At 45.0% G+C, this 26,686-nt stretch overlaps 1 protein-coding gene across 1 annotated transcript in view; it reads left to right on the forward strand.

Moving 5' to 3' along the window:
* Window positions 1-26,686, forward strand: part of Slc15a5 (solute carrier family 15 member 5) — an 89,023-nt gene that overhangs the window by 11,535 nt on the left and 50,802 nt on the right. The window contains exons 3-4 of the mRNA XM_032907323.1: window positions 7,009-7,178; window positions 20,721-20,944. Of these exons, the coding sequence (XP_032763214.1) occupies window positions 7,009-7,178; window positions 20,721-20,944 (394 nt within the window). The remainder of the gene's footprint in view (window positions 1-7,008; window positions 7,179-20,720; window positions 20,945-26,686) is intronic.

A 26,686-nucleotide genomic window follows, 5' to 3' on the forward strand; every position in this document is an offset into this window, starting at 1 on the left:
AACAAGGGCAACAAGGAAGAGCTACAGTGTTTCTCTGTGTTCCTTGCTGCTCCAAATACACACTTGCCAGAATATTCTTTCCAGTATTTCAGGAGACTCAGGATTATGCTAGAACAGTACCACCCACCGGGAAATCAGTGTCCATGTGTTCCAGTGGCCCTTCTGCCTGCCTCTGTCCCATTTGAGGGTCACAAATCTACAAAGTCACCTTCACGTCTTCCAGGGCTGAACACAGTGCTCTCTCTGGGGTCCCCAAGTCATCCGCTCACATTAGGAAGACTGGAAACTTGCGGAAAACTGCTTCCTCGTGTCATAGCTTCTTAGGTTAGTCAAGGCCGCCTTCTAGTTATTCCTGTTAAAAATCACTTAAAGTAAATCTGTCCCTCTAACAAACAGCAAAGCAGCAGTGCGACTTTCAAGTTACCACGAAATAAATTAAGAAAATGTTTAAAACAAAGCCAAAACAACAGCCAAGATTTGTGAGGAGAAGTCCGAGGATCATAACAATATTTTTTAAAACCGCCCGCACGCGCAAGCTTACAATTATTTGCAGTTCCATTCCCATTCTTAAGCGTAGACTAAAGAACTGTGTTCCTGCCGCAGCTTGGCTTTCAATTTCCCTTAATCACGGTATTTGTTTTGCTTTGGTACTTTGCTCTCTGACTTTCAGGGTGAGAGGTGTTTTATACATTCAATTTACTGGTGAACTCTGCGGTGAAATGAGTCTTAATGGTAAGCTCTACGACTGTGGGTTTTCCTTTTCTTTATTTATTTTTTCGCCGGTGATCCACACATAATTTCACCCTTAATTATCTGCGGCTTGTCCCGTCCGTGGAGCAGCCAAGACAAATGTAGAGTGTGTCTGTGCTAACTAATTCTTTCAGAAAATTACACAATCAAATAGGTGGGATGACATTTGCTAAACTACATTTAGTGTTTTATGTGAAATCCCCTCCCACACGTAGATAATTCAGCACTGCCGTTCTTGGGGTTCCGAGCTACCTTTCCCAAGATTTAAATCGTAGGGTATTCTTTTTCATCTTTCTTGACCGTCTTTGGTGAAGTTGGGTGTTTATCAGTTTGTGGCTCTCTGAAGAGCCACTGAAAGTCTCCTTGCATTTTCTCAATTGTGCTTGCTTATCTTTGAGAGGAGACGGCGCTCTACCAAGTGAAAGAAACTCAACACTGCTCTCAGCTCCTACCTCTCAGTTGCTATAGCCACGGTTCAGGAGGACTGCCTGCCACAGCATGGGAGATTAGTCCCAGGCTGAGTGTAGGGACTCTGCCTGGCTGTCTTAGAGAATTGTAACCTGGCACCTCCCCTGTGTTATGACAAATACGTTCTTGTTCATGGGTTGCATTAACCCAATTGGGTTTTCATGGTTTGAGTTCACATTCTGCCAGCCCTTTCCCTCTGTTATCATCAGAAGTCTAATGGCCTATCTTTTTCTTGTTTGTCACATCCTCAGTCAATGTCTTCTGTATTGTCCTTTCCACGTTGTGGCTCTAGTTCTGTGCTAGGACCCTAAGGACCATAAGGACAGAGAAGTAGAGATGTGGAATAAAATGGTGTCAGTGACAATCTACACATGAGAAGCTGAACTGGCACTAGTGAAATAGGCTGTTTTCTTTGGAAGAATAGGGGCCGGAATAAGTAGAATATTTCACAGCACGGATGAGACCTGCAGTGAACTTAAAAGGCAAGACATGACAGGCCAAGGGAGATAAAAAGTCACAGACACAAAAGTGGGTGGGTGCTTCAGAGACGGTACCAGCTTGCGCCTGAGCCATACTCCTGCCCACTCATACATCTCACGCCTAACACCCAACCCCTTCCCTGTGGCACCCCTAGCCAGTTCTCTGTCAACCCATGACCCGTGCCATCTCTTATCTGTGATGCAGACTATCACAATGGCTGTGACTCCATGCCATGCCTCGTCTACAGCCATGGATCCAACACTCCTTTTAACTCCTTTAACTCCTTTTCATTTAAAGTCAGACATGATCAATCCCATGATGACTTTCACCCAAGGACTCCTCCCACCAACTATCTGAGAATAAAATCCCAATAAATTACCATGGCCAACCAAGCCCTACAGGGTCCACTTTATCTCCGGTGTTGTACCCCTTTCTTTCAGACCTGTGCCACAATTCTCGTTTCCTAAATAAGGATTAGAGGGAGAAGGAGCACAGACACTGGCTTAGCACCATATAGACAGCTATTGTTCACCCAAGTCTTTAAAATAATCTTTGTCTAAAAGGTGTGATCTTCATTTTTAAAATTACACTGAATTCCAGGGCGTGTAAGGTCAGATGGGGTATGAGTGATCATCAGAGCTAACTCCAATTCCTGTCTTCTGCCCACCATTTCAAAGAAGAAGGACAATATTTATAATTAACGAGAGCTGGAGCACGTTGATCAAATGTCAAAGCCCGGATGGATAAGGAAATAATAGTGTCATAAAACCGATAACTGCAGAATCCAGGAAAGGGCCACCAAAAGATCACCCAGCCCAGTTCCTGCTTGTAGGCTGCACAGTGACAAATGGCTTTGCTTCCTGGGCCTGAGGCACAGCTACATCAAAGCAGACGGCTCACCTCAGTCCTCCAAGGCTCAGGTCTCTTTCCTGAAGAAAAAGTGGGAAAAAACTCCAGTGAACTCGTGTTCGGCAAAGAATTTTTAGAAAGCCCATTGGAAGCTTGGCCTGTACAAGACAATTAACCTAGTAAGTGGACGCCATCCAGACCATGGCAAGACGATTAAAAGACAAGTCCCAGGCCAAAAGGAAAGAAACGGAAAACTACCTAACTGATAAAGAACTCATTTACAGACATAGAAAGGATTTAAATTCAATGTCAAGAGGAAAAGGCAAGCATTTGAATTTGTGTGTGTGTGTGCTGTGTGTGCAGGTGTACACACTCATGCGTAAGTGTGTGTGAGTGGAAGGCCAATGTGGAGTGTCTTCCTCTGTCATTCTCCGCATGGCTTTTGAAGCAAGGTCTCTTACTAAACATGGTGTTTATGCAATGTCTGCATCAGCTGGCCATCCCAGAACCATGGATCTTCCAGTCTTTGCATCCCAGAACTGGGATTATGAGGATTTGCTGTGCTGGGGTTTTACATGGGAGCTGGAACCTGAACTAGATCCCTGTGTTTGTAGAGTAACTGCATTACCCACTGAATCCTCTTCCCAGCACCAACTTTCTCTCTAGGGGGAGACATATTTGCACAAAAACTTTATCAGAGAAGATATAGAAAGCCAGAACCTACTAGAGGGAGGTGGGTATCATTGACCACAATGAGACACTGAGATAAATCTACAATCCTCAGTGTTGACCATGGTGTAAGTAGATTAGCATTTGCAAGCATGATCACAATGTAAAATGTCACAGGGTCTCAAAAACCATTTGTAAGTTTCTTATACAATTAGATATAGATGTATCATAAACCTCAGCCATTTCACTCTTAGACTTTTACCCACATAAAGTGAATGCCCAAATCTGTACAAACACTTGAACATCAATGTCTATCAACAAATAAGTGGATGCGTAAATGAGAGGTGCTTATATAAGGGACCCTATTTGGTAGGAAGGAATGTCCTGATGGGACAGGATGAGGGGGAGGTGAATGGGGGAGGTGGGGAGGAGATGGGTGTGGACAAGGGTGAGTGTGGATGGAGGAACCAACAGGAAGGCAAATTAGAACAGTGAGTAGAAGTGATTAGGAGGGCACACAGCAACAGAGGCTGGATGAGAGAAGTTAGTAGAGTGTAGATGAAGACGTACAGAAGTGTGTGTGGACATGGAGGAAACAGTGAGGACTAGGTGAGAAACGATCAGGTGTAAACGCGGGTCAGATAGCAATCAGACAGGGTGGATGGAGAAGCCTGAGGGTGGATATGGGAAGGAACAGGGCTGGATAGGACACGGATCGAGGGCTTCGTAGACATGGAGTCAGTGGATACAGAAGCAGATGGGAGGTCTATGGGGAGTGGTTGTTGGTGGGTAGTGTATGAGCGTGGTGGGTAGAAGCTGTTTGGATGGTGGGTCTCAGTGGACGGGGATAGATGAGTGTGAACAGAGGTGTATAGGGAGTGGATAAGAGAAGGTTGGGGTGGATGAGGTATGGACTGGGGCCGTTGAAGTGAGTAGGGATGAATGGAGTTCGTGAAGAACTGGTGGAAGTGGACCGAGGATGAATAGCGTATTAAAAGGATGGTTGCAGGTAGAAGGTGGGCAGATGTGGGTTTGAAGGGATATGGTTGGATTGGGTAAACAGATACTGCATTATGTTGATGGTGGATGGACAGTGGAGTAGGTGTCTGGTAGGGAGGTGTGGATGACCACGTGTGGATGAGTATTGAGGGATGTGCATGCCCAAATAGATGGCAGGTGAACAGCAGACGGGGAACAGGGTGGGATAGAAGAAGGAGGCATGAGTGAACATGGTAGAGAATAGGAAGGGTGTGGGTGGGAGGGTATGGAAAGAAGGCTGGGTGTTGGATGGGAGGTACAGCTGCATGTGCATAGGAGCTCTGCGGGGCAGATGGGCTGGATGAGGGGAATGGCAGACGGAAGGCTAGAGGGATTGTGGACGGAGGGTAAAGGGGTTTGTGAAGGACAAAGGATGATGGGTGTAGGAAACAGGTGAAGGGGAGTGGGCAGGGAGAGATGATTTGCTGGCAGGAGTGGTAGCGGAAAGAAAGTGGTGTGAAGAGAGTACGGGATATATCAGAAGAGTGTGGGGCAGCTAACGGACAGAAGGGGAAGAGAAGCTATGGAGTAGAGGTGAATGAGGTTGGGGGGGGCTTGCTGACAGGAGGTGATGAGAGGGGTGTGGATGAGTGATGGTGAAAGTGTGTGGGTGGGTGTGTTTGAAGGGGCAGATAGAGGGTGTGAATTTATGGTAAGGGTGGTAGGGGTGTGTGAAGGAAGTCTCAGGCAGGGGCATGTGGTTGAAGGGGGTACAGGAGGAAGTGGTAGAGGTATGTGGAGGGAAAGTGGATGGGAAGCTGGGAGGAGAGGGGGAGGGGAAAGGGAGTAGGAGGGATGCAGAAACGGAGAAAGGAACTGGAAAATATCATCCTGAGTGAGGTAACCCAATCACAGAAAAACAAACATGGTATGCACTCATTGATAAGTGGATATTAGCCCAAATGCTCAAATTACCCTACATGCACAGAACACATGAAACTCAAGATGGATGACCAAACTGTGGATGCTTCACTCCTTCTTTAAAAGGGGAACAAGAATACCCTAGGCAGGGAATAGGGAGGCAAAGTTTAAAACAGAGACAGAAGGAACACCCATTCAGAGCCTGCCCCACATGTGGCCCCATACATATACAGCCACCAAATTAGACAAGATGGATGAAGCAAAGAAGTGCAGGCCGACAGGAGCCGGATGTAGCTCGCTCCTGAGAGACACAGCCAGAATACAGCAAATACAGAGGCGAATGCCAGCAGCAAACCACTGAACTGAGAACAGGACCCCCATTGAAGGAATCAGAGAAAGAACTGGAAGAGCTTGAAGGGCTCAAGACCCCATATGAACAACAATGCCAACCAACCAGAGCTTCCAGGGACTAAGCCACTACCTAAAAGACTATACATGGACTGACCCTGGCTCTGACCTCATAGGTAGCAATGAATATCCTAGTAAGAGCACCAGTGGAAGGGGAAGCCCTTGGTCCTGCTAAGACTGAACCCCAGTAAACGGGATTGTTGGGGGGGAGGGTGATAATGGGGGGTGGATGGGGAGGGGAACACCCATTTAGAAAGGAGGGAGGGGTTGGGGGATATTTGCCTGGAAACTGGGAAAGGTAATAACAATTGAAATGTAAATAAGAAATACCCAATTTAATAAAGATGGTGGGAAAAAAAGAAATGGAAGATAAAGGGTGCAGAGAGATAGAGAGTGGGGTACAGAGGAGGAAAGGGAAAGGAGGAAGGGAAGAAGGGGCAGGAAGGGAAAAGAAGATACAGTAATGGGGGGTAACGCAGGGGGCGGGGAATGTGAAAAAGAGGAACCAGGGGTGGATGGGGGATGGGGAGGGGAGGTAGGGGAAGGGAGAGACAGAGAGAAAAGAAGGGCAGAAAAGTGGGAGGAGGGGGGATGGAAAGGAAGGGAGGAAGGAAGGAAAAGATCACTTGGATGTCATGGTGGGGATGCCATGAGGAACTCCCGTGGGTCACACTTCTGTGTAGAGACAAGTCCCTGAATACAGGGGCAACCTGTGACGTTCCTAAAGATGAGGACATAGCTCCTTGCGCCCCCCAATATACACCATAGCGAAGGGAAAAGGATTCTACCCAGTTAATGGGAGTCACTAACCAGTTGCTTTTTAGCTCATCACGGGGGAATTTAGTCATGGAAATGCTAAGCTTTCACTAACAAAGCAAGTATATAAAAGTGTAATTCCATTAGGATTTGCACAACTGATTAATAAATGCTCACATAATAAAAGTTCATAAATGAGGAGGATATCTGTAACTAAATGAATACATTGTATCATATCATATTGCATCATATCATACCCCAACAACAGATTTTTAACTTGGCACGGTAGGATTATAACATTGAATTCTGAGACTGTAGGCTCTGATGCTAAATGCAGATCCCGTGAAAGGTTGGGAGGTAAGAGTGTCTTCCCAGAAATATTTTCCCAAGTCCTAGGTAGGTAACTTTTGTTGATGCTTCTGTTCAAACCTCTCTCTTTTCTTTGACTCAATGCCTAACCTGGGTTTAAACGGGGTAATCCTGAAGTTTCTGTGTTTTCTTCTGTACTTAGAGATATTTTGTTCTTAAACCATAGTCGTTTTCCAGTCTCACGAGGGATCCAAGGGAACAAGGACAGGAAGGTGGTGCTCCTAGGTGTGTGAAACAATGAGGAGAGGTGATGTGTGTGGGAGGGGGGTGCTACCTGGCACCCGTTCTTAGTCCATAAGTGAAATCAGACGCACACGACTAGACTTGACCTCTGGGATTTTTCTTGTCTCTGTGCCCCAGGGCCTCGTGGTCCATGAACCTGAATACCGCTGTTGTCTTTCTGGGAGTCTCAAGCATCCAGCTCTTGGGGTCTGGGGCCGTTATGATCCTGCTTCCTTCTCTGTCCGTGTTCACGGCATCGGTCACTCTTTACATGACGTACTGCGACCTGATCTATGAGCCAGAGAACCGTGAGTCTCTTACCTTCTTAAGTTCCCCGCGATGTCTTTGAAATAACTCTCAGAGCTGCACGCACGAGTCTGCAGTTAGTACACCAGGGAACAGCAGAGCCAGACAATGTCTGCCTTTCCCTTCCCCGTGTGTGGCGACTCCAGTTCCAGTTCTCAGACACTCGCCCACTTTCACAGCCTCGCTGACCCGCTCTGGCAATCACAAAGCACAGCTGTTCTAGAGTTTCATTCATCTATGTCATGGCAAACATTTACATACAGGATACAGTAAAACACATTAAACACTATGTGAATAGTTACAGTTAATACTTTAAAAAAACCCTCTTCTCAGTGCCATCGTTGTTTATAGGTAGCAACAGGTGTTTGTAGAGAGAAAGTGAATCACTTCATCTTAATTTAAATTTGTTTCCTTTTGTTTTGCTAATACTTTTTTGTGATGACAAGTTATCTTGGTATTTTCTTTTCAAATTATTATCTCCCTTTTATTTTTCACCTTCCAACAAGAGTTTCTTCCCTCTCCACTCCTCCTAGTTCCCCTGCAACCTCCCCTTTCCTCCCAGAACCATTCCTCTTCCGAAAAGGGCAGGTCTCCAAGAGATGTCAGCCAGATAGGACAAAACAAGACCCAGTAAGGCAAAGGGAAAACCCCCATATATAGCGTCTGAACAAGGCAAGTCACTAGGAAGTAAAGAATCCCAAGAGCAGGAAAAGAGTGAGAGATGGGGCTGGAGAGATGGCTCAGTGGTTAAGAGCGCTGACCGCTCTTCCAGAGGTCCTGAGTTCGATTCCCAGCAACCACATGGTGGCTCACAGCCATCTGTAATGGGATCTGATGCCCTCTTCTGGTGAGTCTGAAGACAGCCACAATATACTCATATACATGAAAAGAGTGAGAGATACACCTGCCCCCACTGTTGGGAGTCCCACAGGAACAGCAAGCTGACAGCCATAACAGACACACGGAGGAGCTGGTGTAGACCCCTGCGAGCCCTGTGCATACAGTTTCCATCTCTGTGAGCCCATGTGAGCCCTGACTAGTTGGTTTGATTGTTCTCCTGGTGTCCTCCATCCCCTCTGAGTCCTAGAGTCTTTCCTCCTGGGTTTCCCGTTTCCGAATTCTGAGGGAAGGACAGGACAGAGATCTCCAGTTTAGACTCTTTCCACATAATTCTGGCTGTCGGTCTCTGCACCAGCCCTGCCACCCCCAATCTTCTGCCAGAGGAAGCCTCTCTGAGGTCCAGTGGGTACCCATCTATGCACACAGTAGAACACCATTAGCAATTATTTCATTGTTTTCCCCCAGGTCTCTGGGCTCTCTAGTCTCCAGTTCCTGGCCACCCAGACGGTATAGCTAATCAAACGTTGGCCCAGCACATCTTGCAGGCAGGACAGACTGTATAGATGGAGGACTTGGAAACTGGGATGGTGTCCACATTTCTCCTCCCTGATTTGTTTTCTGAGATAAGATCTCATGTTTGGCCTTGACGTCTCTGGGTATTTCATACTCATCTTAAATGCAGATTTTCACACCTCTAACTCCTGGGTACTCGAGTTAGAGGCATGTGACCCTAGGCCTGAATCTGAAATTTATTTATTTTCAAAGATTTTTAAGTTACGTATGATAGACAGACAGGCAGGCAGGCAGAAAGATAGAGACATAGATGGTAGGTTCTGGTACCTCGTGAGTGCAGTTGCCAGAAGAGGCCAGAAGGGGGCATCAGATATCAGATCCCTTGGAGCCTTACAGGCTGATGTGAAAGGCTGGGAACTGAACTCTTAACAGCAGCCAGTATTCTTAGTCACTAAACCATCTCTCAGCTTCTGAGTGTATTTTTAAATGGATACATAAAAATATAAAACATACATATTATGGTATCATGATGTTTCAATATAGATATACATATATTACCTGTAATGTTTAAGTTAGGTTAAACCCATATCATTCCATTATGGTAAAGAAACATTATAAAATTCGCTCACCTCCTACATAAACTAAAGGCAACTATAGGCTCGCAGACACCTCAGAGTCCTGCCCTTTGGAATCCTATGCCCAGAAGTAGATCTTTTACTGTGTAAGAGCATTTCCTGCTGCTTTCCTCAACACTCCTACACTCCCATCCCCAGTGCCTAGGGATTCCTCACATGCTCGCCATGTTCTGCCAGCATTGGGCTTCTTCTCTTACTATTAATTGTGGCAACACTGATGAATGTGAGGTGACCTCATCACGATTTTGGTCAGCATTTCCCAAATGATCAATCATGAAACCTTGCTGATATTTATCAGTCACTTTTATGTACTGTTTGATAAATTATAGCTTCAAATCAGGACATTTGGTTCTAGTCACCGTGAACCTGTACAGGTCTGATATTGACCTTCCTTGCACTAGATGTGTAAGTTACAGTCAGATCCTTCGTTTCACATTTTGCCTTTTTGCCTGTTTTTACACACCTCTCTCTTTTCTCTCTCTCTCTCTCTCTCTCTCTCTCTCTCTCTCTCTCTCTCTCTCTCTCTCTCTCTCTCTCTCTCTCTCTCTTCTTAGCTGTGCCTTGGATGTCATATCCAAGAAACCAAGACACAGTACAAGGTCTTTAAGGGTTTTTGGTTTTTGGTTTTTTTTTTTTTTTTTTTTTGGTTCTTTTTTTTCGGAGCTGGGGACCGAACCCAGGGCCTTGCGCTTCCTAGGCAAGCGCTCTACCACTGAGCCAAATCCCCAACCCCTAAGGTTTTTTTTAAAACTGGTTCCTCTGAGACTTTGATGGCTTTGGGTGTCTAATCTATTTTAGTTCAATTTTTTCATACAGCACGAGGTAAATGTACGAATCCATCTTCTTATCTGGATTTTCATTTTTCCTGCTTACTTTCCTTCTGTGGAACATTTGCATCCCGTCGAGGATCATTCACTGATGATTGGTTCAGGAATTTAATTTCTATTCTTGTTCCAGAACTATGCATTCTCCATCACAGTCGCTTTGTGCTGTGCTTTGAAACCAGAGAATAGTGGGCATCCAAACCTATCTTCCTTTCTCTGGACTACATTGTATCAAGGCACTCATTCTCTTCCATTGCTTTTTAAATTTTTAAATTTCCTTTAAACTTCGCTTTCACCTGACTGGGCAAATTTATTTCTAAATATAAATCATTTTTGAGTGTGTGCTGTGGTTCAAGCTACCACCTCCCTAACTTTCCTTACGAGCCGTCATTGTTAGTATCTAAGCTCACAACGTGTTTTGATCTTTTTATTTACTTTTGATCAGTGCGAGTGTGCACATGTGTGCAGACACCCACGAAGGCCAGAAGAGGGCGTTGGATCCTCTGAGGCTGGAGTTGGAGGCGCCGCTGAGCCTCCAAACACTGCTAAGAACAGAACCAGATCCTGCCCCAGAGCTCAACTGCCGAGCCGTCTCTCCAGCCTGATCATTAATCCTTAATTTTAAAGCCAAACATTTGCTAAATTTACTAATTAGCTCTCACAGGTGTGTGTGTGTGTGTGTGTGTGTGTGTGTGTGTGTGTGTCTGTGTGTGTGTCTGTGGTGTGTGCGTCTGTGTGTCTGTGTATGTAATTGTTCATTAGAATCCCTTATCCAAGAACAATGATGTTTCTACTTGTTTCCTAAAATTCTAGCTGTATTTCTTTGTTTCTTTGTTACTTACTTACTTTAAATCTAATTATGCAAAGCTAGAATGTCCCCACTGCTAATGGCAACATAGGCATCTGTATCCTGTTTCTGACCTACTAAAAAGCCTTCACTCTCCCCTCAGCTGTAAGTTTCCACATATGCTTTCACTATGCTGTGGTACTTTGCCGCTATTCGCAGACTGTCAACTGTCATCATCTTAGGGCTCTACGTTTTGTCAAAATTGCACCATTGCATTGACCATGCCTGTCCATCCGTCCTCCCTCTTTCCCTCCTTCCCTCCCTCCCTCCTCCTTCCCTTCTCCCTTCCTCCCTCCCTCCTTCCTTCTTTCCTCCTTTATCCTCTTAAGGTGATACAAGTTTTTAAGATGTCAAGCCACCCTTGCATTCAGATTTGAATCCCCATTGTTGTGGTATACAGTCTACTTATTGTATGTATTCTTGAATTTGGCTTCCTGGTACTTGCTTAGTGTTTTTGCATCAATATGCAACAGAAATTCTAAAGTGTGGTCTGGTTTTCTTGTAACACCTTTATCAGTTTGGGGCCCCAGGTTAAGGCTGCACCATGCAGAACATTTTGACATTCCTCTGTTAAATTCTTCTATAGAGTTTGCAAATTGCCATTGATTCCTCACTCATTCTTCTTTAACTGCTGGGTAGCATCCTGTAGACATGGGCTTTTCTTTACTAGGAGACTTCTGGTGTGGTCCAAACTCCTCCCTGGTGAGAAGGTTTTTCAGATTATTTATACTTTATGATTCAATCCTAATAGTTTGTGTCTTTCTAAGAGTGTTAACTGTCTGATCTCAGTTACACGATCAGTTCTTACTTGGCTGTTTGCAGTGTTCCCTACCTTGCCCTGTGATGTCACGTGTAGTGTGGATTTCCTGTGTCTTCCTCTTGCAGTTTTGAATCTGGCGCAATTTTCTCCCCCAGCCTTTCATGCTACACAGAAAGGTGTGTTGATTTTTCTGGTATTTACAGGAGCAAAGCATAGTTTCTTTGGTTTTCATTTGTTTGATTGGGTTTGGAGGGGTTCATTTCTTTCTTTGTCTATAATTGTTCTGGTCCATGGGCTCTGCGTCCCTCATCTAACACCTGCTGTAGTTTGTCCTTATTTCTTTAGATCCCTAAATTAGTACTTACTATTTTGCTGAACCTTATGAGTTTTGCCCTGCTCTATTTGTTGCCATGTGTCTCCAGACCTTTTCTAAGTTCTTTTGATTTCTTTTCTAACTGGTTATTCAAGAGAAGCTCGATGGCAGGCAGATCTCTGGGCTACAAAGTAAGTTCTCAAACAACCAGGACTACACAGTGAAACCCTAGAGAGAGAGAGAGAGAGAGAGAGAGAGAGAGAGAGAGAGAGAGAGAGAGAGAGAGAGAGAGACATAGACAGAGACACAGAGACACAGAGAGACACAGGGGTAGAGAGACAGATGGAGACAGAGACACACAGAGAGAAACAGAAAAATAGAGAGGCTTGTCTTGTAGGAACTCCTCATCAGTTCTAATATTTCAATCTTTAGTGTATGTATTTACCCATTATCTATGACAAAAATCCTGTATATTATTTCTAATGTATAATATATATTTTAATTCCATGCACAGGCTTTTGTTTTCCAAAATATAGTTGTATTATCTTTTCTAGGATTTAATGTTTACGATCAAATTCCTCTACTTGGCTCCCTGTTTTAGTAGATTCAGAGCCATGGTGAAATAGCTTTACTCCAGAGTTACACAAGAGTTCACCCATGCTCTCTCTTAGTTTTTCTATTGTGCTTTTTGCCTTTTCGCCTCTGAATCACTGGAAGTTATGTTAGAATAGACTTTAAGAATAAAAACATCTTCTGTCTATATTACTATCAAGTTATTCCAATCTCGTATTAGAAAGTCTTTGACCGTGATTTGACATGTCATCTTCACGGCATGTTCAAGTTTGGACGTCTCTATTGTCCTTTGATCAGTTTTTCCGTTCATCTTGTTCAACCCTGCCTTCTTCCCCCATCTCTACTATTCAGCTACACCAACAACCGCAACTCCATGAGCTGTTTTATTTACTAATGTCAGTCACTGGTGTCACACCACCCTTCACTGTCACTCAGCGAAATCAATGTCACTCACCCATGTGATGTCACTCATCACTGTCCCCAACTGCACCATCCTGCAGTTTATCCTACCAACGTCACTCACCATGGTCACAAACTAGCATCACCCGCAAGCAGCATCCTCCAATGTCACTCAGCACCATTGCTCAGCCATGTCACATGTCACCATTTCTACCATGTGCCTGTGTGGCAGGTGGGAATGGCAGCATTTCTGCCTTGCAGACAAAGCCCCACACACCACATCTCTGGCCCTGGTGCACCCTAAGCTCATCATTTACAGCCCATTTGCCAACTTGTTCAAACTGCCCTTTCATGGCCATAATGAGAGACCACTGTATCTCCTGACACCCAAGAGGGAAAAGGCTCGGGATTGTTATTCTTCACCAGAGGGCAGAAGCAAAGATCTATGAGGCTGAGACGGCTTTCCTATGACTAATGCCCTCCACAGAAGTGAAAACAGAACCCCTGTGTCTCAGAGCTCTGGGGTCCGTCAATCATCACTCCATGGTACACTGCCATCTTCTTAGTTTGGATTTTACTACTGTGAAGAGACACCATGACCAAAGCAACTCTTATAATGGACAACACGGGATTGGGGCTGGCTTGCAGGTTCAGAGGCTCAGTCCTTTATCATCAAGGCAGGAAACATGTCAGGCATGGTGCTGGAGGACCTGAGAATTCTACATCTTCATCCAAAGGAAGCTAGGAACAGACTGTTTCCAGGCAGCTAGGAGGAGGGCCTCCAAGCCCATCCCCACAGTGACGCACTTCATCCAACAATGCCACAGCTACTCCAACTCGGCCCCTCCCTGGACCAAGCATATTCACATCACCACACATGCCCTCCTGGTAACCAGTAAATGGTGTCCATACACAAAATTATGTCTCTGTAGACCCCAAATACCAAACAAATACCAAGCAATGCAAAGTGTAGGCTTTTGGAAATTACGTTGGCATTTTCTGGAATGCCTAATTACCAAACAATAGCAAGGTTTTACGGATATGCATTTACACACAAGTACAGATACATAGAAGAAGGGTTATCTAGGTGGTGTTGCTAGTTGCCTAAAATATACTGGGCCCTGGGTTCAACCCTCATGCACTATGACAGAGAGAAGGGGGGTAGGGAGGGAGAGAGAGAGAGAGAGAGAGAGAGAGAGAGAGAGAGAGAGAGAGAGAGAGAGAGAGAGAGAGAGAGAGAGAGGAGAGGAGGAGGAGGAGGAGGAGGAGGAGGAGGAGGAGGAGGAGGAGGAGGAGGAGGAGGAGGAGGAGACAGACAGATAACACTAACATGGGACACATTTGCTATCCCAAGATTTCAAATCCTAAGCTGACCCGTTTACACGATGAGCCTCTGACTCAAACAAACACAACAAACAAGCACACACACATATATCCCATACTTCAGTTAAACATCTTCAGAACAATTCAGCATCTGTCCGTTTACTCCCCACTACCCTACTTGAAAAATACGTTTAGCCGAATAATGTAATATGTTCCTTCAAGTTCTTACAGATCCATAAAATCAACTGCAATTCTAGCCAACTTAGTGGAGCCCACAAATTTCATATTTTATCATACGACAGGGTGATTCCTTTCTGCTTATTAAGAAGAAAACGATTTCATATGCTTCAAGAAAACAATCAGCCTAGACACTCGGTGGCTTACTCAGGAGAGCCTCTCTCTACACAACGGCTCCATGACAGTTGGGGCTTCGCTTCTTCATTGAGTGGTTTCGTCTGTGTTTTCTGCCATGCTGGTCACCCAATGAGGGTGAAGTAAAGCTCTATCCTTCCCCAGCAGAGGATATAATCCTTATTTTGGCTTCTTCCTCTCTGATGACTAAATTGGAAATCTCTCTAAGCTATAATTCAAAGCCATGGGTGACCTTAAAGAAGTGATTTTTTTTCCTATGCTACCTTTTATCTTAAGGTAACTTTTCAAAGGTAGACCATGCGTTCCGTTATGTTTCGCTGTCGAGCCCGCCCTTCATTTGCATTTCTTCCCACTGCCATAATTTTGAAAACTGGCAGGTGACCAAAGGAGAAAAAAAATATGCCTCCACCATAGAGAGTGCAATGTAGGCGGATTTTTTATTATTATAATTAAGTACCATAGATATTCATGATTAGATCAAGGTCAGAGGAGCAGAACATCAGAGCCAAGGACTTAGAGGTACAAAGAATAGAAAAATGGCTTCCTAAAAGTTTTTTTTTCCAATAGTAATAGCTGCGGTCTTTCGGTTTTGCAATAAAACATTTAAAATGGCTCATCCGATTTATTTTAGAATGTGAATCCCTGCTATGTGTGTGTGTCCTGAGCCTTTAAGCCAGAATTCTACATCTCAGCTGAATTTTCCTTCCAGACTCGTGTGTGTGTGTGTGTGTGTGTGTGTGTGTGTGTGTGTGTGTGTTGTATGTGTGCTTCTTGTTCCCCCACTCCCCAAATCCCCTTTCTCCTCTGGGTACCCAAAAACAATCTCAGAATTGTAATGACAGTGGAATTTTCTTTAAAGGTTGACTCTCTAAGGCACACAGTCATTTGGACAGTAGATGTGAGCTTTCTCTTAACCCTAATGGATTCATCCATAAAGACAGTATGTAATGTATGTGTAGGTAATTTCAGCAGGGGGACTACAGTGATGGGACCAGCTGCCAGGCCCTGGCAGACACACCCACTCACAGCTCCCTTTTCAGAATGGCCTGTTGAGACTCCCCAGCCCATTGGTTTAGGGCTCCGTCTTGCTATGTTCCTTCCCTCTTATACATACAGCACACCCTGTCTTTCACCTACATATCCTCTGTCTTATATCTACAACATATCCCTGTCTTACATCTACAGCTCATCCCTGTCTTATACCTACAGCATACCCCTGTTATAGACCTACAGTGTACCCTGTCTCATGCCTACAACACACCCTGTCTCATGCCTACAGCCTACCCTGTCTCATGCCTACAGCGTACCCTGTCTTATGCCTACAGCACACCCTGTTTGTCTCATACCTACAGCACATCCTTGCCTTTGGTTCTCCTCTTCAATTTTTCTAATCATTCCCCCACTTTGATATCCTAATGATAACAGAAGCCCAGAATTCTTTTCAAGAACCAAGTCTCTTCTTTATGCTTGTCTCTCTCTTCCAGTATCCCCAGGCCATGACTTGAGTGGTACCCATGGGCCTCTCTCCCAGCCTTGAAAAGCACATCATTCCTTTCCATTTAACTTTTGGGTTTAGTTATCCAGCATTGTCTCAAATGTTGCCCCAACTCAACTCCTAGTTCACCCAGCTACAAATGTACCTCTCTCTTCCCTCTCTCTCCCCTCTCTCTCTCTCTCTCTCTCTCTCTCTCTCTCTCTCTCTCTCTCTCTCTCTCTGCCTCTATTGTCTTTCTGTCTTTCTCTGACTCTTTCTTTCTCGTCTTACCATGTAGCCCTGGTTGGCCTGGAACTCACTATATATACTAGAGCGTCCTTGAACTCACACAGAGCCACCTCCCTTTACCTCTCAGTGCTGGAATTAAAGGCATGCGCCACCATGTCCAGCTCAGGCCAAGCTCTTTTCTCCTTCGTGATGTCACCAACACCCCACTGTTTAAAAGGAAACGTGGTCAACCTCCAGTCGACACACTTTCTCCCACGCCTTCCCTTCAGACATCAAAGATTCTGTCAATTGCTGAAAACACAGTGAGTTCTATCTGTGTCTCTTCACCTCTACTACAGTCCTGCCCACAACCCCACTCTCTCCTGTCTGGCCCCCCAGATTCCTATCTCATCCCCTGAAACCAATCACCCATTGGGTTCAAGGGTCACCCTTTCGTTTCCTGCTTATTTTTTCCGTTCTAAGAACCAAACTCAAATCCTCTTACACATCAGGTGAGCCTTCTCTGACATAGTCACAAACAGGCGACAGACTAGACTTTTACCCAATTCATTTAATTTTTTAAAAATATAACAAGATGAAAACTATCACATTGAAGTCAGAAGACCAAAAAAAAAAAAAAAAAAAAAAAAAAAAAAGAAAAGAAAAGCCCAAAAGGAATCCTATAAAAACACCAAACCAGAAGCCATAATATAAGCCTAGAAGACCTGCTGTAGACCCCGGCAAGTCTGATGCTGCCACAGTCCCTGTGGGTTCATGCAAACCTTGTTCCAGTTGCCATAGCAGGCCTTGTTTACTTGGTGTCCTTCATCCTCTCTCCCTTTCCCACCAAGCTCCCTGAGCTTTGAAGGGAGACATCCCACTTAGGGCTGAGTGTTCTAAGGTCCTAGAGTCACTTCCCATTACTGTATACTTTTCCACTTACAACCTCTTAATGGCTTCCAACACTCCTGGGAGGGACTGTACGTTTCTCCCCTGCTCTGTGTACTGTGGTCTCTGGCCATACTTCAGCCCTTACCTTCTCACCAGGTTCTTCTCGTCAGTTCCTCCTACCTCAGAGCCTTTATGGCTGCTCACATCGTTCCAGCTCACAGCTACTTCATGCTCTGCCTCACTGCGCCCTCCAGGTCCTGTTATTGGCTCCCAGCCACCATTCCTCAGCACGTTCACCTCAGGAGACCTCTGCGAGCCTATAGCACTGGATACTTTGTATCCACTGCATTTTCTTCTTCCAAGAAAGTTTCCCGCTTGCAATGTCTCCAAGACCACAAAGACGACTTGGGGGTTTGTAAGCCTTGCTCTCTGCCACGATGCCAGAGACAAAGACAGCCCCTGACTCACAGTAAATATGTTGAATCGATGGCCATTTCCTCATGTCTTGGCATGCATTGGGCACTTTTCTGTGTCAGCAGGACGGTTAGAAATTACTGTCAGTTATTCATTTGATGTATGCTGGGCCACTTGGGTTTCATGTTTTGTCTCACTGTGTCAGATATAGTTTCCTTGCACTGAACTTAGTTTTCAAAATACCTCACAACCCGGTCCACAGAACGACACTGCTGGCCTGAGGATTGTTGCTGCTATGCAAGAAAAGGAGTACAGAAGTCGCTATGTGCAGAAAATTATAGAACGTTACATTGATGTCTGATAGAGCTAACAATAAGCCATCAGGTTATACCTTCTGATGTCTTTTTTATATTTACTTTTTTAGCGTATTTCACAAACATGTGGTAGTCATACTAGAGCTTTTTCTCTGCTTTCTAAAATAGGATCTCATAAACCTGCTTCTACCTTCGAAGTGCAGGGATTAAGGGGATCTAGGCGAATTTTTTAAAACTGATTTGTTAAAGATTAGTTTATTTTTTAATTTTGTCTAAACATGTGTGGGGATGGGATATGCACACGTGTGTGCAGGTGCCCTCAGACACCAGAAGAGGGCAGCAGACTCTGTAGAACTGGAGTCACATGCAGTTCTGAGTCACTCGTGAGTGCTGGGGACTTAACTCAGGTCCTCTGGAAGAACACTAAGTGCGCTTAACCCTTGAACCATCTCTCTATTCCCCAAACTGATTTCTGACAACATTTAGGAAGCACCAATCTAAGCTAACTTTCCTTAGAAATAACATTGTAGCAGCGTTTAATTGTTTGTGAAGATTGCAAGTATATAGCACATATTAGAAGCAAATTCAACTTTCTCTCTCCACAAACCATGCCTCCTTCACAGTAAAGTCATAGTGTGTGTAATACAGATATTAATACAAGACCCTGAATTTATAAATATGAAGAAAATGTCTTTAGGAACTAATGGCTAGCCTCCTATACGTAATCGTTCTTTAATGGTAAACCCAGAGTGATTTGGATCAAAGTAAATCATAGCTCTGCTTTCTACATAGCACTGTTTGTCCCCCAAGAGTTGATCAGTGTTTTAGTTGCCATTCCTGCTCCTGTGAGAAAACCCCCATGGCCAAAAGCAAATTGAGGAAGAAATGGTTTGTCTCAGTTTCCAGGCCACCATAACACGACATTACTGAGAGAACTCAGGGCAGGAACCGGGAGGCAGGAACTGGAGAAGAGGCCCTGGAGGGGTGCTGCTTACTGACTTGCAACTGATGGTTTTCTTAGCTTGTTTTCTTACAGCACTTGGGATCACCAGCCCAGGGGTGATGCCACCCACAGCAAACTGGTCCCTCCCACACCAATCAAGCAATGTTCCACAGGCCAATCTAGAAGGGGCATTACCTCAGTGGAAGTTTCCTCTTCCCAGATGACTCTAGCCACCAAACACAAACCACAGCCAGCACAAGCCACCAAAAGTCTGAGCTGAGTCGAAACTCAAACAAGAATGTAAGAATATTTCAAGGTTAAGGTTAATATGGTCACCTAGCCCAGGCTTGCCCCTGTCCAACCTCTAGACTTCATCAGCACACATCCAGTTTTAGTTTGACTGAAACCAAGTAACTCACAGAAACACCTAGAAACATCTTGTGACTGAACAGCTCGCGCTATGGTAATGAAGCACTTTTTGAATCTTCTCAGCTTCACCAATCCTGGGCCTTCCTTGGCGCTTGGTAACAGTGCCAAGCAAGAGTTGAGAAGGATCTGAGCCTCTCCCCTGTCAGCAATTATCCCGCTGCTCTCTTCCACGTGACCTAAAGACACTTCACAGAGGCCACCAGAGAGCCACAAGTATAATCATTCTTGGTCACTACCAATTTAGGCTGGATTTGATTCAGTGACTTGAGGTGAAAGGGTGCATATTCAATTACCAGGCCCCCAGCTCCTCAATTAATCAAAGGCTGACATAATCAGCCTATTACAAGTCTTACGGAAAAGATCAGATGGGATCAATATCGCCAACTTTATAATCGTAGGAGGAAATGTTGATAAGTATTCCTTATTTAAATATAGCAACCAGTAGTTTGTTGCACTTAAATAATTTTTGCTTGGCATTCCTCCTACCGGGAATTTTTATGGTAAATTTGGGCACCATAAAATGACACTCGACTTATTTGAAGTGTCTCTGGATGACTTACTGAAATGCAAATGTCTTCTTCACATGTATCATACCAAATTTGGTGTCTATAATTCGTGGAAGGTTTTGGTCTGGTCAAAGGGAGTAGTGTGAAAAAGTTTCCCAATCAAGGTGGCACAGCTGGACTACACACTATGGGTGTCTTCCCTGTCACAAGAGCAGGGACTCCTAAGAGAGACAAAGAAAATGTGTAATGTCATCGTAGAAGAGGTATCAGGGAGGTTCACATAGCTGACTGGGCAGATGCTAACATCTAAGCTAACGCAACATTTCTATGATGTCCTCTATGTCAACCGGGAGGAAACTACTGGAAAAGCCAACTAACGCAGCCTGAAGTTTTAGTAACATCGTCAACATTCATAAAGACATTTAAAGAGTTAGACCTTTAATTTTATGACTGGAAATTCAGGTGTGGAATCAAAGAAAAGAACACATCTGCCTTTATCTTTGTGTCAAAATAAAAAAAAAAATCAACTGCTACCTGACAAGTAAAACGAGGATTATTTATATTTTACAGAATAGCCCTGGTTCCTGAGTAAAAGATGTAAAAGAAAGTCCAGGTTCTCTTATTCATTAATGAGCAAAGTCAGAGACTTCTAAGAGACTCTGAAATTCTCTGCGCTGGTGCCATATTTGTCACACGACTTCCTTCTAATGTGTCACCATTGATCTTACCTTTTTTCATTTTCTACATCAGCTGTCAGGCACCACCCTGGGCTGGTCATCAGGAGCCGTCCTGTCAGCAGCTCCTTTTTAATCCAACCCCTCAGGGGTGGATGCCCTCTAAGCCACTTTTACTACCCTTTGTCCTTAGGAGTCAGTTCTCTCTTCCTGTCTGCGAGGGCTGAGAGGCCACCTGTGCGCTAACATATGCCATCTCCAATGCTCTGCAGATTGTTCCCTCCTGACGGTCTCCAGGGCGTTTGCTAGGGTCCTGAAAACACGCTGCCTGCTGTACTGCCATCTTGGGCGAGCTGGATCAAGTTGGTTAGCCCGTGCCATGGCAAAACAAGGTGTTTGCCACAGTGAACTCCAGGAGGAAGAGACAGAAAATGACTTCTCGGCCCTTTTGTCTCTCTTCGGCTTCCAGCTCATATACAGAATGTGCCTTACACAGGTAAGGATGGCGGCCAACACACGACAACAACGACAGGGCAACTTTGTGTATTTCCATTTTGTAGCAGATATTTTTTTTACCGGGATAAAATACGGGACAAAAGCAACTTGAGGAGGAGGGGGTCTGTTTGGGGCTCACAGTTTGAGGGGATGCTGTCTGTGGCGGTGAGCAAGGAGCAACAGCTTGGGGGATATGGCCCTATCACAGTCCACAGACAGGAAGTGACGCTGGCCCCAGGAAACCCACCCACTCCATCAAGGCTCCACAACCTGCCCAAACACCGCCACCACCTGGACACGAAGTGTTCAAGCAGATGAGTGTTTAGAGGAGACATTCCACGTTCAAGCTACAACCTCTTTTCTGAACAATTCAGCCTCTAGTGTTAAGAGCTCAGCAGGTTCTCAGGAGCCCCTAGACAGGACCAGTTCTGCAGAACTGTCTAAGGCTGGCCAGTGGCTTGGGTTAGTGTCTCGGAGAACACAGCCCTAAGGTTTAGAATCTTCATGACAATCCCAGACCCAGAGGTGATTCCCAAGCACAGATTTCGCCTCCCCCTTCATCAAACCTTTAGAAAGCATCCCTAAGGCGCCAACTGCGTCCACCTTCAGTAACTCTTCAAGTGCGAGTACTAATGAGGACGCGATTCTCTTCCTGCTCACATACAAGCCTTCTGGGATTCAGTCCTTGCGCCGGGAGGAAATCAAAGAGAAAGCACTAAGCCCAGAGTGTCTTTTGTAGATATATGTGATTTTTTTAAAACGAATTAATGTAATTACGGTCAAGTTATTTACGGAGCAGAATGGTTATGAAAGTCTTTGAGCAAACTTAGGGACTTTCTCAATGGCTACCCCAACCCCATCTTAGAACTTAGAAAGCTAATGAGTGAGTCGTGCGCCTCAATCACGGGACGATAGAGATGGAGAAAAAATAGCTTGTCTAACCCCAGCTTCGTGTGCTGAAGAAGAGATGTGCACAGAAAGTTAAACGACTTAAGGATAAGACGCTAAGGTGACCTGTCAGCTAACAGCCATGAGAGAAAATGAAAGAGGCCCGCCACTCTCAAAATAGCCCATGCCTGTCCCTAGAAACCCCGGGTGAAGAGGTAAATAAGAAAAGTCCCCGGTAGGCTCGTGTGTTTGAACATTTGGTCCCCGGGGAAGACAGTGTCTGTGGAGTCAGCCTTGCTGGAGGAATTACGTCACTGGAGACAGGTTTTGAGGGTTCACAGCCTCATTCCACTTTCCTGTGTGTGGGTGAACCTGTGGTCAGACAGCTTCCTGCTCCTTCCACCATGCCTGGATTCCTAGCCCTCGATGACTGTTACAGACAGTGCCTCTGGAGTCCTAAGTTAAAATAAACCTTCTCTTTCTAAGATAACTTTTGCTCCTGGTGTTTTACCACAGCAAAAGTTAAGTTTAAAAAAAATGGACCTAGCAAACTTCTGCCTCCAAGCCAGGCTCAGCCCATGACCTATGACTAAAATATGTATTATTATTGCGTGTGCACGAGCGCATGGTGTAGGAGGGGATACAGGGTGGCTCGGTGCTCTTCCAGAAGTCAGAGGACAACCGAAGTCGGCTTTGTTCTTCCCCCTTTATTTGGGATCTGGGGCTCGAACTCAGGTCACTAGATTTGTGCGGCAAGCACCTCTATCCTTAGAACCATCTCTTGGTTCTCTTTTCATTTTCGTGTGGAGAGCAAGTTATGATGGTTTGAATATTTTGCCTCATTGGGGAGATAACAAGAGAGGTCTGTGCTGCTTGAAGAGCATATGGAAGTTAACGTTTAATGTCCACAAAAAGTTGCGTCAGAGCACCGCCGTGCCCGCTGGTTTGCCGTGTCTGGGGCTGCTCATATTTAAAGGTGGCAGAACTGAAAAGCTCTCAATGAACCCTGTGTGGACCTGATCCACGTCCACTGATCCCTTACAGAAAGGTTTCCTCACTCCTGCTCCAAACAGTGCATGGAAGCTATGCAGGCTGGGAATCCTCCTGATTGTACCCCTAGGAGCAAGCACCAGAACGAGACTCAGCAGAGCCCCCTGCATGTACAGGGGCATTGCTAGAAAGGCCCCTAGACATGAGAAAATAATGGTGACCAACTTCCTAGCTCTAGACCAAGTCACTCATCGGTCCATAGTTGCTTTTAAAGTGTTCTGTGCCAAGAGCACAGGCTCCAAACTCTTTGTCTCCCTGGTGAAGTGGTATTGTATTTCTCTCCACTTGGTGTGGACCTTTTTTGCATTTCAGTAAACTCTATCATATATATATATATATATATATATATATATATATATATATCCACACTTTATGTTACCTGCTCTTGTCCCCTCCCATCTGCCTCTGACTCCCTCTTCCCATCTAGTGCTCATCTCCTTTTCTCTTTCTCGCTCTACACACACACACACACACACACACAGACTCACACTCACACACAACATACACACATGCACACACTCACATACAACACACAAACATGTACACACTCTCACATGCCCATACACACATTCATACATAGACACAGACACACACACACACACACACACACACAAACACGTACACACATAAACATACAGACACAGACTCAAACACACACACCACACACAGACACACATACACCTAATGCACACACACACACACATATATATAAATACTCTCACACACCCATACACATACTCATCACATACTCACACATGCACACAGACACACATACATACACACACAGCATACATACTCACACATGCACACAGACACACAAGTAGAGAAAAATTTGCTAAGCTAAATTGTAAGGAAACAGTTGCCCAATTTAATGAAGAAAAATACCTCAAGTATTTAATGTTCACCAGAGCTTCTTAAAGATGACTTCCAAATATCTACATTGATTTGATGCAGGGAGATGGGCGCCTGCCATGGCCTGTGTTTGGAGGTCAAAGACACCACCCAGGAGTCAGTTGTTACCACATAGATTTCAGTCGAGCCATCTCACCAACTTACCTTCTGAATATCTACTCTAATCTTCACAGAGAGAGTGCACAGCCACTGGGATTGTCACAAGCCAGAGGCTTAGAACCTCAGTGTAATGGCACATGGCACACTGGGGAGGCTGAAGCACGAGGATTACTGTGGGTTCAATGCCAGCCTGGGCTACAGAGTGAACGCAAGGCTAGCCTGGATACCTGCATACTTTGAGACCTTGTCGTTAAAATTAATAAACGTCTAAGGTCCTGGTGAATAGAAGATTAAGTAACTGTGAACTGATTAGCATCTGAGAGCATGGTTGCCCACACTCAAGGCTGGTAGCAAAACCCTTCGCCATTATCCACAACACCTCCCTTACACTTGACTGAGTACCCTTGATACAGACTCCGTAGGTACCAAGATTATATGGAACGGTGTTTTGCTGGAAATTAAAAGAAAATGCTAGAGCATACTTCTCCAGATTGGCCAAGGAAATCCCCACCAGGACAGGTTGAGGCAAGACTTTTTCCGCCAGGTGAAATAATCATTAATACAAAAGGAATCAAAGCGCCAGGAATAAAACATCCCAGAATTCCATGTTTTAGATTTAGTAGCAATAATTGACCTTCAGGTCCACGCCATATATTTAAAATATGTTGATATTAAGGCCGACAAGGTTGCCGTTTGACATTCGAGCCTCTCAAAGGTGAGAATGAATCCCTATTGACAGCAGTTACTGCTGAACACTCAGAGGCCTGCGGGAAATAAAAGGATTTAAAGTTTTAGAAGGGGGAGGATTTCAGAACTTGAGGCAGGAACGACTTCAAGCTTTCAGGGCACCACAGCCTTTCCCTGGATTAGGCAATATATTAATATCGCTTCACTAAAGATTAATGACACATTTGCAACATTATTAAGTTAACAGGTTCCGGTGTCTGTGATTCATGCCTTCATGCCGATAATAACTTAATTCTGATTAACAATAATTCTCATTCGAAATCGTAACAGGAACCTGCTCTGATGCTGGGCTTACACTTAAACTTACTCCACTGCCAGCACTTTTTAAACAGCATATTGTTCGTTTTCCCTCTGATAGCCTCTCTCTCTCTCTCTCTCTCTCTCTCTCTCTCTCTCTCTCTCTCTCTGTGTGTGTGTGTGTGTGTGTGTGTGTGTGTGTGTGTGTGTGTGTGTGTGATAATTTTGTGGAAGCAAAGCAGAAATAGCTAACACACCCTTTTATCCTCACCTTCTGTATTGGACTAAAGCAACCCTTGTTTATTATCCTAAGGATTACATTAAAGAGCAAGACAAACGACCAATGGGGTGTGTTTTTTGTAGACAAGGTGAGCTATGTGAAAACGTGATTCAGCCCTATGTCTGAGCAGATGGCATAGCAAGAAATGCCTTTTGTCATTGGTCAGCGTGTTAACAGCTGCCCAGACTCTGTTGCTCTGCCTTGGAGCCTCCCGGTTTGTACAGCCAACTAGAGAGACGAGGTCGGCGTGAAGCCATGTGGGTGTTGGAGCAGAGTGACTCCCCCGGGATGCTGGGAAAGCATCTCTCCCCTCGGCTCTAGTACTGTATGAAAAGCAGTGTGTAAAATGCATCCCCTGAGGAAGAGACGTGTGAGTCTTTGCCCTGTGCCTCTCTCGGTGGCTTTGTGTGCTCTTGGGGCCCAAAGGCATCTTATGTGCCACTAAGGCCACTTAGAATCATGAAGCGATGTCCCTGTCATGTGTGATGAGTATGTCTTGGTTCTGATCTGTCGACCCACTGGAGGCTTGTCCTACAGGAAGAGACCAGAAGTTGGTGTGATAGATGTGGTTAGCATGAATATTTCCTTAAATACGGAAAAGTCGTCGCGGTCCATTGAGACTGTGAGGTAGAGCAAAGGACATTTTTAAAATTCTGTCATCGTTTGAGTTAACATAGAGACCTGTTCCCCACAGGTTCTGGAGAGGTTGAATAGTGCATCAGTCACCTTTCTCATCGATGTGACAAACTATCCAACACAAACCACTTAAAGGAGGAAGGGTTCGCTTTGGCTCCCAGTTCAAGAAGGGCCACAGAGTTATGACATAGACGACTTGAAGTGCTTGGTCACATCGCATCTGTAGTCAGGACACTTAGAGCAAGCAGGTAGGATACCAAACCTCAAAGCGTGCCCCATCTCTTCAGAGTTCCACAGTCACCCGCACAACACCACATACTGGGGATCAAGTGTCCAAGCACATATTCCTTGGGGGACAGGACATTACACATGGAAACCACAACTATTAGCACGTCAGAGTCAGCTTAGAAAGTAATCGATAGGGCTGAGGAGAGATGGCCCAGCTGTAAAGAGCACCGGCGGCTCCTGCAGGGTACCTGGGTTCAACTTCCGGCACCCACATGGTGCCTCCCAACCAGGATCCAGAGGGATCCTATGCCCTCTTCTGGTTTCTGTTGGTACTGCATGCACAGAGTACACAAAGCACATAAAATACACATACAACAAAGGGTTGAATAAAACCATCTAAAAGGGAGCCACAAACACTGAGAATTTGGTCCTGTTTTCCCTCTTGTTACTTAGCTGAGGTTAGAAGCAAAGCCCATGTGGGAAGCTCACGGAGATAGCCCTCAGCAGGTAATGTGTCTCCCCATCAGTCCCTTCTCAGGTAAAAAGAAAACCCTATTTTGTCACCAGACCAGATGTCCTTTAGAAATTCTAGGCTAGCCCTTCTTTTCTGCTTCCTTGGAGTGAAGAACGGACACCTTTCCTATACTCTGGTGTTTTTTGCTAGAA

Source organism: Rattus rattus, chromosome 6 (assembly GCF_011064425.1).
Source record: "Rattus rattus isolate New Zealand chromosome 6, Rrattus_CSIRO_v1, whole genome shotgun sequence".
Classification (NCBI taxonomy): Eukaryota; Metazoa; Chordata; class Mammalia; order Rodentia; family Muridae; genus Rattus; species Rattus rattus.